Source organism: Giraffa tippelskirchi, chromosome 12 (assembly GCF_054371585.1).
Source record: "Giraffa tippelskirchi isolate mGirTip1 chromosome 12, T2T-mGirTip1v1.2.pri, whole genome shotgun sequence".
Taxonomy (NCBI): Eukaryota; Metazoa; Chordata; class Mammalia; order Artiodactyla; family Giraffidae; genus Giraffa; species Giraffa tippelskirchi.
This window is the reverse complement of record NC_137286.1, coordinates 104,617,342-104,629,630: the sequence shown is the minus strand read 5'-3', so window position 1 is coordinate 104,629,630 and position 12,289 is coordinate 104,617,342. Positions and strand designations below refer to the sequence as shown.

At 47.4% G+C, this 12,289-nt stretch overlaps 1 protein-coding gene across 8 annotated transcripts in view; it reads left to right on the top strand.

Moving 5' to 3' along the window:
* The first annotated feature begins 4,190 nt into the window (after window positions 1-4,190).
* The window catches only part of LOC145530151 (phospholipid-transporting ATPase IB), a 452,251-nt gene continuing 444,152 nt past the window's right edge, over window positions 4,191-12,289 (top strand). For 4 of the 8 annotated variants that reach the window (XM_081551000.1, XM_081550992.1, XM_081551002.1 and 1 more), the window contains exon 1: window positions 4,191-4,408. In XM_081551000.1, coding sequence (XP_081407126.1) covers window positions 4,333-4,408 — 76 coding nt within the window. In that variant the 5' untranslated portion in view covers window positions 4,191-4,332. Of the gene's footprint in view, window positions 4,409-4,867; window positions 5,139-12,289 lie in introns of those variants that run through there. The other 4 variants (XM_081550998.1, XM_081551001.1, XM_081550996.1 and 1 more) reach the window with 3 other exon arrangements.

Here is a 12,289-nt window from a genome sequence, read left to right as displayed (position 1 = left end):
TTATACGTGTATCCTCTTTTTAAAAAGATTTTCTTCTCACATAGGTCTTTGCAGACTATGGTGTAGAGTTCCCTGTGCTGTACAGTAGTCCTTATCAGTTGTCTGTTTTACATATAACACTGTGTGTATGCCAATCCCAGTCTCCCAGTTCATCCTTCCCCTCATCCTTTCCCCTCTGGCAACCACATTTGTTTTCTACATCGGTGACTCTATTTATGTTTCGTAAATAAGTTCATTTGTACCACTTTTTTAGGTTCCACACATGAGCAACATCACATGGTATCTGCTGTGATGTGCATTTTCCTGATGATGAACAAGATGGGGCTGTTCTTTTAGCTGTGAGCTGCGGGAATTCCCTATCCGCTCTAGATCCAAGTCCTTGTCAAAAGGATGCATTGCGAATATCTTTTCCTGGTCGGTGGATGGCCTATTCATTTTCTTGGCAGAAGAAATGATGTTTGATGACGTTCCGTTTATTAGTTTTTCCTTTTCTGTTCAGGGCTTTTTGTGGCCCAGCATAGGAAGTATTTTCTCCTCCGTTTTCTTCTAGAAGTTCTCTCTGCTTAGGTTTTTACTTTTAAGTCTGTGGCCCATGCTGAGTTAATTGTTGCATATGCTTAAGGGGGTCAAGGTTATTTTTTCCCTAAGAGCATCAAGTTGTCACAGCACCATTTATTGAAGACTACCTTTTCCCTATTGAATTGCTTTGGTGCCTCTCAAAATCATTTCCCCACACGTGCGGGTGTCTGTTTCTGGGTTCTGTCTACTCCCATGTCCACACTCCAGTGTCTTGAGTAGTGTTCAAATTCAAGTAAGACCTGAAACCAGGCAGTGTAAGTCCATCAATTTTGTTCTTTGGGAGCCCAAATGCCTTATTTTCAGTGTGCAGGTTCTGCACATATTCCACTAATTTTTCAATAAGTGTTTTATGATTTTGCTGCACTTAAGACTAATACTTAATGAAAATCAGAATTGCTTCCTGGTAGTTCTGATATACTCTATTTCCCAAAATGGCTGCAATGGTTTCCAATCCTCATGCTCTTGCAGACTCCCGTCGCTCTCCCATCAGTAGATGGGGGTCTCCTCTTTCCTGTCTCCTGGGACCGACTGGCCCCTTGTGGCTGCCTCAGCAAACAGGATGTGGTGGGAGAGATGATGCATGATTTCCAAGGTCAGGTTGGAAGGGCTGACAGAGTGTCCACCTGCCTCTCTTTCCTGGGACCCCTGGATCCAGCCAGCATGTTGTGAGGTAGCTGGGGTTACCAGGAGTGGCCATGTGCAGGGGTCCTGCTGCAGCCAGCATCGCAGCCGGAAGTGAAAGTGAATGAATGACTGAAGGGGCGGGCCTGCCACAACTGCCGCTTTGTCATCAAGAAAATAGATGAGCAGTTCTACTGCAGGTTGCTTTTTCTTTTCTTTTTAAATTGTATTTATTTTTGGCCACACTAGGTCTTCCTTGCAGCTCTCGGGCTTTCTCTAGTTTTGACGAGCGGGCTCGACCCTTCCTTGTGGTGCACAGGCTTCTCTTGTTGCAGAGCTCGGGCGCTAGGCTTCATGGGCTCCAGTAGTTGTGGTTCACGGGCTCCAGAGCGCAGTCTCAGTAGTTGTGGTGCATGGGCTTAGTTGCCCTGAGGCATGTAGAATCTTCCTGGGCCAGGGATGGAACCCGTGTCCTCTGCAATGGCACATGGATTCTTTACCACTGGACTGCCAGGGAAGTCCCATGTTGCTTTTTCTATGTCTGGTGTGGTCCACTGCTCTCTAAAAACAATGTGTAACATTGAAAAGAATCTGGAGAGGAGTCATCAAAATGCATTTGCAGAGTTCTTAAAAAGCCCACCATAGGGGAATAAAATTTCCATTGAATGTTCTTCCTTCCCAGTTGTTATTATTCAGTCAGTAAGTCATGTCTGACTCTGTGACCCCATGAACTGACCCTTCGCCTAATCCTGTCAGGGTTGCTCTTTGGTTTGTTAGTTTGTAAATAGCATCAGAGGTGAGCCTGAAGGGAAGTTGGTCTGGGGACCAGAGGGAAAGGAAGGAGGTTAGGGACTGGTGGTTTTCACTGTGTCTGGATTTGTTTGTTCCCTAAACTGGGGAGTAGAGGTGTGTGTGCTAGCTATATGCTTATCTGTGCCTTTATACATGCCATATATATGCCTTTCCTTTACAAATGTCTGTAGACATGCATCATATATAAACGTGTGTTTGTGGTTAGTTGTGTCCAACTCTTTGCGACCCCATGCACTGTAGCCCTCCAGGCCCCTCTGTCCATGGGATTTCCCAGGCAAGAATACTGGAGTGGGTTGCCATTTCCTTCTCCAGGGGATCTTCCTGACCCAGGGATCAAACCCACATCTCCTGTGTCTCCTGCATTGGCAGGTGGGTTCTTTACCACTGAGCCACCTGGGAAGCCCATCCATATATAAAAGGTAGACATGTATATGTATACCTACTATGAACATTTTTAAAAGGAAATGAGATTTTAATTTGAGGAAAAGAAAGGGTTAAGAAATAGCTTAGTCTTTTTGTAAAAAATTTATTTACTTATTTGGCTGCACTGGGTCTAGAGAAAGAAATGACAACCCACTCCAGTATTCTTGCCTGGAGAATCCCATGGACAGAGGAGCCTGGTGGGTACAGTCCATGGGGTGGCAAAGAGTCAGACACAAACAAGCGACTAACTCTTTCTCTTTTTATCAACATTTAAAAAAGGAAATAGGGTTTTAGTTTGAGGAAAAGAAAGCCTTAAGAAATGGTTTAATGTCTTAAAAAAAAAAAAAATATATATATATATATATATATTTCTTTGGCTGCACTGGATCTTAGCTGCAGCCCGTGGGGTCTTTGATATTCCTTGTGGCAGGGAGGCTCTTTTTAGTTTCAGTGTGTGAACTCTTCGTTAGGGCACGTGGGATCCAGTTTTCTGACCAGGGACTGAACCAGGGTCTCCTGCATTGGGAGCGCAGAGTATTAGCCATTGGACCACCAGGGAAGTCCCTTGAAGTCTTATTTATAAATTTATAAAGATGAACTCACTGGTAGAAACTTTTAGGATCACCCCAGCAGCTGCCATGACCTCCTAAGAAAATATCTTCTGCCACCCTGAAGCTCAGCCCTGCCCTTCAGCACATGTCCTGTTCCTCAACTTCCTGCTAAAGACTCATTGCTTATCAGGAACCTGTTTTGTTTTGTTTTAGGGCCCAGGATAGGCAGGAACCCTACTTGAAGCTGAAATTCCCAGCCCACAGTTTTCAAAGCAAGTTGTCCATCCCTTCTGCATTTTTTTCTAAGAATGGAGGCAGAGGTCAGCCAAGGGGGAGCTTGGCACCACATGGTTTTACGTCTGGGGGAGGATTCTCTGTGCTGAACTCTGTTCTTGACAGCCCTGATGTTTATGTTTTTTGAAGCTTAATGATCGCATCAGTAAATGCTGGGGCAGGCTCTTACTTACATCGTTTTATGTGTGTGTGTGTGTGTGTGTGTGTGTGTGTGTGTGTTCACTTTGAGGTCAGAATTTTATCAGATATTAAAGAGATTGCGCCCCCTCCTCCCCACCCCTGCCTTTATGGAACTGTGCCCAGTTTCAACATTAACATTAAGGTAAAAACAACCAAAAGTGTATCAAGTGATCTTGGACCAGTCCCCTCACCCCTCAATGATTCTGCTTCTGTGGCAGAAGGTGTGAGTGTGTTGTATGTGTGTGTGTGTCCGGCGTTAAGTGATTCCCACAATTTCTTATAGCTTTAACAGGCCACCAGCTAGAGCTGGAGGGAGGCTGTGTCGTGGTGGTGGTGGGGTTGTGTGTGGTAGGAGTCTAGAGACCCAGGACTTCACTGGGGACAAGGCCACCATCGGGCACCTTAGAAATACCTGTTCTTGTGAGGTTCCGCATAGGCCCCAGCAGACCGGACACGGAGGAAATGGAAGAACAGAAACTGCGGGGGAGGGGGCGTAAAAAGAGAAAGGAGGCATCCTGACCGCCTCACATCAGCGCCCCACGGCAAGTGCAGGGAAACCAGAGACAAAGTCCCTGAGGGGCGCGCGTCCCTGAGGCGAACCCCCAAAGCACGGATCCCCTGCCCCGCCCCGCGCCTTCTCCGCACCTGCAGGCGCCCCGTCCTGCGTGACGTTCGGCGGCTTCCCGGAGCCCCGGGCCGCCCCCACCCCCCCCTCCCGCCCCGCAGCCCGGGCGCCGCCGCACTGGGCGCCGCAGCGGCACGGACGGCGCAGCCCCGCGCAGAGGCCGCCCGCTCCCGCCCGGCGCGCCCCCCATGGCCCTCGGGCCGCCGGCCCCGCGCTCAGCCCCGCGCAGCGCCCGCGGGGGGCGCGATGCCCAACGGCCCCGGCCGCGCCCAGGCTCTTAGGATGTCCCTGCCCGGGAGGCCGCGGATCCGCGCGTCCGTGGGTGAGAACAGGGGGCGCAGATTGGGGGGTTCTGGGCGGGAGCGCGGGCGGAGTGGGGGGCGCGGGCGGGGCGGGCCAGGGGCGCGGTTAGGACACAGCGCCCCGCCCTCCGTCCGCGCCTCTGACCCCTCCCCGCGCTGCGAGGCCAAGTCCAGGGGTGGGGGCAGGTCCCCCCGGGATGGGGAAGGGAGGGGCCCGGATCAGAGACCCGGCGCCGACTCGACTCCAGCCCTCGCCATCGCCCCCCACCGCCTACCCCTGTCCCCTCCGCGGTGGGCTCTGGGCGGGCGGCGCACCAGCATCTCGCCCCTCTGGCCTCGCCGCGCGTTTTGCTGCCGCAGAGCTGGGGTGGGAGGCGGCGGGGCACCCGGCTCTGTGACTCCCTGGGGACTCCGCGGCCGCGCGCAGCGACGCCCGAGCCACTGACCCCTCCCTTTCCCACCCCCGGGGGCCGCCCGGCGCCCCCGCGAGCCGGCACTGCGCCTCGAAGGCCTGGTCGTTAGAGCCACACGCAGCCCGGCGCGTCGAGGGCGGCCTCGGGCCGCCGGTCCTCAGGAGCCGTGTGTGGTTTGTTATGTAAACGTGTGTAGGGACCACAGGCTCCTGGAGCTGGGTGTCACGTGATGGTGACACAGGATGCGCTGTCGACACCCTTCGATCATGAAACATTGAAAGGGCGCTTCAAAACGATTAGATTTCGTGCCACTTCGGGGCTCTTGGCAAGTTTGTAGGTACATACATGCAGGTGCAGGGTTTGCGGGTTGGAGCTGGGGTCGCTGGTAGTAGTCTCCCGTGGATTTTGTTTGAGAAAATAGGTATATAAAAATAAGTGACTTCCCTATTCCTGTGGCTGAATAATGTGAAAGGGAAGCAGCTTATCAGACAGTCTAGACCAGTGCTTTCGAGGCTTGAGTGATGTGGGGCACCTTCGGAGTCACTTGCAGAGAATCCCAGCGACCGAGGATCAAAGGGCTGACGGGCTGAGACAAGACTGCGGGAGTCTCGGGTCGGTGGAGGGCGGATGGTCCCTGTATGGGTGCCAAGGGGAAGGGGGGTACAGCTGCCTTGTGTTTGAAGGTAGGACCTGCAGCATTTGCTCATGATTAGGATGAGGGTGTAAGTGAAAGAGGAGATGCAAAGATGGAGGTTTTGGGTCCAAGAAATGGTTAATGAGATGGGGAAAGGTTCAGGAAGAGCAGGGTTCTGTTTTTTTTGGTTTTGAACCTGTGAAGTGCCAGCCAGAGGGCCCAGTGGAGAGAGGCAGGCCGGTGTACAGACCAGAGGAGAACGGTGAGGATTGCCCAGCAAGATGGGCTCTCAGGACGGGTGTGACCAGCACTCACTCAGGCCGCCATCTAGAAAGAGTCCCCAGTTTGCCTTCAGGCCCTGTTCTTGCTCTGTAGGAAGTCTTCCTGATTTTTGAGCCAGAGGCCTGCGCTTTCATTTGGCTCTGCGCCCTGCCGATTACGTAACCCGTGTGTATAGATGTGGCCAAAATGAGAGGGGTCCTTGCCCAGAGCCCTGGGCACTCCACATTTCAAGGTCAGGGAGACGCAGGCGGCAGCAGGGGGCTGCGAGGTTGGCCAGTGAGCTCAGAGGGAGCCGAGAGACCGTGTCCCGGAAGCGGGGTGTCCGACTGGGCCTGGCATCACCCTGGGCTCAGGACAGGTGAGGCCTGAGAATCATCCGTTTGTTCAGCAGCAGGGAGGGGAGGGCATTGGTGACCTTGCAGAAGCTGATTCTGTGTGGTCCTGGGAAGAATGTCCATAGAGACGAAGAGGACAGGCATTGGAAACAGCTTGACTGGAAAACTCTTGGGGGTGAACTTTGTTGCTAGGGAGCGTGGAGCAGAGGGGGAGTGGTCGCTGGAGGAGGATACGAGTTCTAGAAGGCCGTTTTAAGGTTAATGTGACAGTTGTACAGTTGTTGGCATGGACGTAAAAGCCAGGGAGAAGAGAGGGCAGGGTTCTGAGATTCAGAGAAGAGAGCACGTCATCAGGGTGGAGCAGTGGAGACACGTCCAGAGGTGGAGGATGGGGGCCTCGCTGTTGGATAGGCTACGATATGGGAGCTTATTTGGGGTCTATTACACTTCCCTGGAGGCTCAGATGGTAAAGAATCCGCTTGCAATGCAGGAAACCCTGGTTCGATTCCTGGGTCAGGAAGATCCCCTGGAAAAGGGATAGTCTACCCACTCCAGTATTCTTGGGTTTCCCTGGTGGCTCAGATGGTAAAGAATCCACCTGCAATGTGGGAGACCTGGGTTTGATCCCTGGGTTGGGAAGATGTCCTGGAGCAGGGAACAGCTACCCACTCCAGTATTCTTGCCTGGATAATTCCATGGACAGAGGAGCCTGGCAGGCTACAGTCCACAGTGTTGCAAAAAGTCAGATGTGACTGAGCGGCTTTCACTTTTTCACTACACACCGTGTAAGGAAGAGGCAGGCCTTGACAGTGTGGGCTCCCTGGGGCACACATTTGAACTTGGGTAAAGGGTCTGCTGGGCCTTCCCAGGTGACGCTAGAGATAAAGAACCAGCCTCCCAATGCAGTAGATGTAAGAAACTCGGGTTCTGTCCCAAGATGGAGAAGATCCCCTGAAGAAGGGAATGGCAACCGGCTCCAGTATTCTTGCCTGGAGAATTGCATGGACCGAGGAGCCTGACGGGCTATGTTCGTGGGGTCACAAAGAGTCGGACATGACTGAGCATGCACCCAAAGACTGAAAGAAAAAAAAAAGGATTATTCATTCACAAATTACAGTTTAAATTGGTTTTGCTAGTGCCTAGCAAAGCTTTGGGGTTTCTATATTGATTGTGTATCCAACAACCTAGTGGGCTGTCTTAAGAATTATTTTTTAATTAATTTATTTTTTATTGAAGGATAATTGCTTTATAGAACTTTGCTGTTTTCTGTCAAACCTCAACATGAATCAGCCATAGGTGTACATATATCCTCTCCCTCTTGAAGCTCCCTCCCGTCTCCCTCCCCATCCCATCCTTCTAGGTTGATAGAGAGCCCCTATTAGAGTTTCCTAAGTCATACAGCAAATTCCCATATGGCTATTTTACATATGGTAATGTAAGTGTCCATGTTATTCTTTTCGTACATCTCACCCTCTCCTCCCTTCTCCCTATGTCCATAAGTCTAATTCTCTATGTCTGTTTTTCCATTGTTGCCCTGTAAGTGAATTCTTCAGTACCATTTTTCTAGATTCCGTATATATGTGTTAGAATACAGTATTTATCTTTCTCTTTCTGACTCACTTCACTCTGTGTAATAGGTTCTAGGTTCATCCACCTCATTAGAACTGACTCAGATGTGTTTTGAGTCACAACTGAGTAATATTCCATTGTGTATATATACCACAACTTCTTTATCCATTCATCTGTCGATGACATCTAGGTTGCTTCCATGTTCTAGCTATTGTAAATGGTGCTGCAATGAACAATGGGATACATCTGTCTCTTTTTAAATTTTGGTTTCCTCAGGGTATATGCCTAGGAGTGGAATTGCTGGGTCATATGGTGGTTTTATTCCTAGTTTTTTAAGGGATCTCCATACTGTCTTCTATAGTGGCTGTATCAATTTACATTCCCACCAACAGTGCAAGAGTGTTCCCTTTTCTCCACACCCTTTCCAGCATTTATTGTTTGTAGACTTTTTGATGAGGGCCATTCTGACCAGTGTGAGGTGGTATCTCATTGTAGTTGTGATTTGCATTTCTCTAATAATAAGCAGTGTTGAGCATCTTTTCATGTGTTTGTTAACCATCTGTATGTCTTGTTTGAGAGAAATGTCTGTTTAGGTCTTTTTCCCACTTTTTGATTGGGTTGTGTGTTTTTCTGGAATTGAGTTGTATGAGTTGCTTGTATATTTTGGAAATTAATCCTTTGTCAGTTGTTTCATTTGCCATTATTTTCTCCCATTCTGAGGGTTGTCTTTTCACCTTGCTGATAGTTTCCTTTACTGTGCAAAAGCTTTTAAGTTTAATCAGGTCCAACTTGTTTGCTGCTAAGTCACCTCAGTCGTGTCCGACTCTGTGTGACCCCATAGACGGCAGCCCACCAGGCTCCGCCGTCCCTGGGATTCTCCAGGCAAGAACACTGGAGTGGGTTGCCATTTCCTTCTCCAATGCATGAAAGGGAAAAGTGAAAGTGAAGTCGCTCAGTCGTGTCCGACTCTTAGCGACCCCATGGACTGCAGCCTACCAGGCTCCTCCATCCATGGGATTTTCCAGGCAAGAGTACTGGAGTGGGGTGCCATTGCCAACTTGTTTACTTTTGTTTTTATTTCTGTTACTTTAGGAGGTGGGTCATAGAGGATCTTGCTTTGATTTATGTCATCAAGTGTTCTGCCTATGTTTTTCTCTAAGAGTTTTATAGTTTCTGGTCTTACATTTAGGTCTTTAATCCATTTTGAGTTTATCTTTGTGTATGGTGTTAGGAAGTGTTCTAATTTCATTATTTTACATGTAGCTGTCCAGTTTCCCAGCACCATTTGTTGAAGAGGCTGTCTTTGCCTCATTGTATATTCTTGCTTCCTTTGTCAAAAATAAGGTACCCATAGGTGCATGGGTTTATTTCTGATCTTTCTATCTTGTTCCATTGGACTATATTTCTGTTTTTGTGCCAGTACCATACTGTCTTGATGACTGTAGCTTTGTAGTATAACCTGAAGTCAGGAAGCTTGATTCCTCCAGCTCCATTCTTTTTTCTCAAGACTGCTTTGGCTATTCAGGGTCTTTTGTGTTTCCATATGAATTGTGGAATTTTTTGTTCTAGTTCTGTGAAAAATGCCATTGGTAAGTTGATAGGGATTGCATTAAATCTGTAGATTGCTTTTGGTAGTATAGTAATTTTCACAATATTGATTCTTTCTACCCAGGAACATGGAATATCTCTCCATCTGTTTATGTCATCTTTGATTTCTTTCATTATTGTCTTCTAATTTTCTGTGTGCAGTTCTTTTGTCTCCTTAGGTAAGTTCATTCCTAGATATTTAATTCTTTTTGTTGCAGTGGTGAATGGGATTAATTCCTTAATTACTCTTTCTGATTTTTCATTGTTAGTATATAGAAATGCAAGTGATTTCTGTGTATTGATTTTGTATCCTGCAACTTTGCTAAATTCACTGATTAGCTCTAGTAATTTTCTGATACTATCTTTAGAGTTTTCTATGTACAGTATCATGCCATCTGCAAACAATGAGAGCTTTATTTCTTCTTTTCCGATCTGGATTCCTTTTATTTCTTTTTCTTCTGATTGCTGTAGCTAGGACTTCCAGAACTATGTTGAATAATAGTGGCAAGAATTTTGATAGTTTATGGATTCTTTAAAATTTTCAAGCATAAGTAGTCTCAGTATCTGCCGATAGTCATTTAGTTTCTTCCTTTATAATTGCTATAATATTTTTTCTCGTTTGATTATATTTGCTAGTACTGCCAATAAACGGTTATTGGAAGTGCAATAAGAGGATGCTTCCAGGATCTCATGGTTCTGGAGTGTGACTTTGCTCTCAGAGCTGTAGTTCTGTTACACTAGGGAAGGACTCTTGCCCTCCTACCTGTACCCAGTTCAGTATGGGCAGAGGCTGGTTTGCTTGTACCTTTTAGATAATCATAAGAAACCAGAAAATACATCAAGATTCCTGGTGGCTGTGAGGGGTCTCTCCCTTTCACCTCTGGAACTTTGTGTTGATTAAAGTAAATCATGGAGCATCTATCAGAATGACTATAATGAAAAGTGGTGACATCACCAAACACGTGCCAGGGTCCAGAGAAACTGGATCTCTCATACCTTAGTGCTGGGCAGGTAAAATGGTCCAGCCAGCCACTCAGGAAAAACGTTTGGCAATTTCTTATAAAACTGAACCTGCAATGTCCTTTGACACAGCAGTTGTACCCTTGGGCACTTATTTCAGAGAAACAGAAACTTCCCTTTACACAAAAACTTGTACATTGATATTCATAGCAGCTGCACTAGATGGCCAAAAACTAGATGTCCTTCTGATAGCCAAAAACTAGATGTCCTTCTGTGGCTGGATGATTGAACAAGAACTGTGGTGTCTCTGTACCAGGGATCACTCCTCAGCAATAAAGAGGAACCAAGTACAGCAACTTGGGTGGATCTGCAGAGAATTGTGCTGAGTGAAAAAAGTCCAGTCCCAATAGGTTATATGCTGTCTGATCGCATTGATGTAACATTCATGAAATGCAGCGTTATATTAATAGAAATGGAGAGCTGGCTAGTGGTTGCCGGAGTGAAGGAGGGTGCAGGGGTGGGAGGGGTACAGGGCACATGGGCATCCTTGTGCTGATGGGCATTTCTGCATCTTGACTTCCTCCATGTCAGTATCCTGCTTCTTATGCTGCCTTATAGTTTTGCAAGATGGTGCCACTGGGGGAACCAGCTGGAGGGTACATGCAATCTCAGTGTCGTTTCAGTTTTAAATAGTTTTATTTATATATATTTTTGGCTGCACTGGGTCTTCATTGCTGTGAGGGCTTTTCTCTAGTTGCGGAGAGCGGGGGCTGCTCTCCCGTTGCGGTGTGCGGGCTTCTCATTGCGGTGGCTTCTCTGGTTGCAGAGCACAGGCTCTAGATCATGGGCTGAGTAGTTGTCATGCACAGGCTTAGTTGCTCCACAACATTTGAGATCTTCCTGGTTGAGGGATCGAACCCGTGGCCCCTGCATTGGCAGGCAGATTCTTTACCACTGAGTCACCAGGGAAGCCCTCAGTTGTCATTTCTTACAACTGCATGTGTATCTGAAATGATCTCAAAATATAAAATTTGTTATACAAAAGTAAGGCATAGTCATTTTTCATCAACTCAAATAGTTAATTGTCATGTGCCAGGTCTTGTGGTATACTCCCATTGAAGACATTTGAATCATACTATTATAATTTCATTGATAGGATGTTCCTTCAGGGCAATTAGATTGCCCACCACCTTTGTCTGTAACACCACAGAGCCTCTGTGTTTAAGAAGCTTTATGCTTGGCACGTTACCTCCTGCTTGATATATCTTGGCAGGGTGTGGGCAGGGGTGAGCTTAGACAATAGTGTACTCCCTTCAAAGTGTGCTTCTCATTTTTTACAAACTAGTAATGAAGGGATCAGTGGTCATGATCTGCTTTCAGATTATGTGCCAACAGACATAGAGAACAGACTTGTGGTTGCCAAGTGGGAGAGGGGTGGGGAAGGGGTGTCTGGGAGCTTGAGCTTAATATATGTAATCTATTACATATAGAATGGATAAGCAACAGGTCCTACTGTACAGCACAGGGAACTATATTCAGTATCCTGTGATAAACCATAATGGAAGAGAATATGAAAAAGAATATATGTATGTATAACTAAGTCAGTTTGCTGCACAGCAGAAATGAACACATTGTAAATCAACTAAACTTCAATAAAATATTTTTTTAAAAAGACTACATCCCAAGCTGCATGTGCTAAGTTGCTTCAGTCATGTCTGACTCTTTGCAACCCTGTAGACTATATAGCCCACCAGGTTCCTCTGTCCGTCCATGGGATTCCCCAGGCAAGAATACTGGAGTGAATTGCCATGCCTGTCTTCAGGGGATCTTCCCAACTCAGGGATCGAACCTGCGTCTCTTCTGTCTCCTGCGTCGGCAGGCAGGTTCTTTACCACTAGTGCCATCTGAGAAGCCCTCCAAGCTGCATACTGTTGAGTAAAATAATTCTAGGGTTGTTGTTTCTCACCTACGAGATGTCTTTGACTCCTGCTTAACCTGGATATGAGATTGTACTTTGGTCAGCTCAAATATACTTTGTGCTGGTGTGTTTCAGACATTTTTCCTGGGGATGAGAATACAAAGACTACTAAGAGGGGGCCTCCTGCCTTTAGAGAACTTACA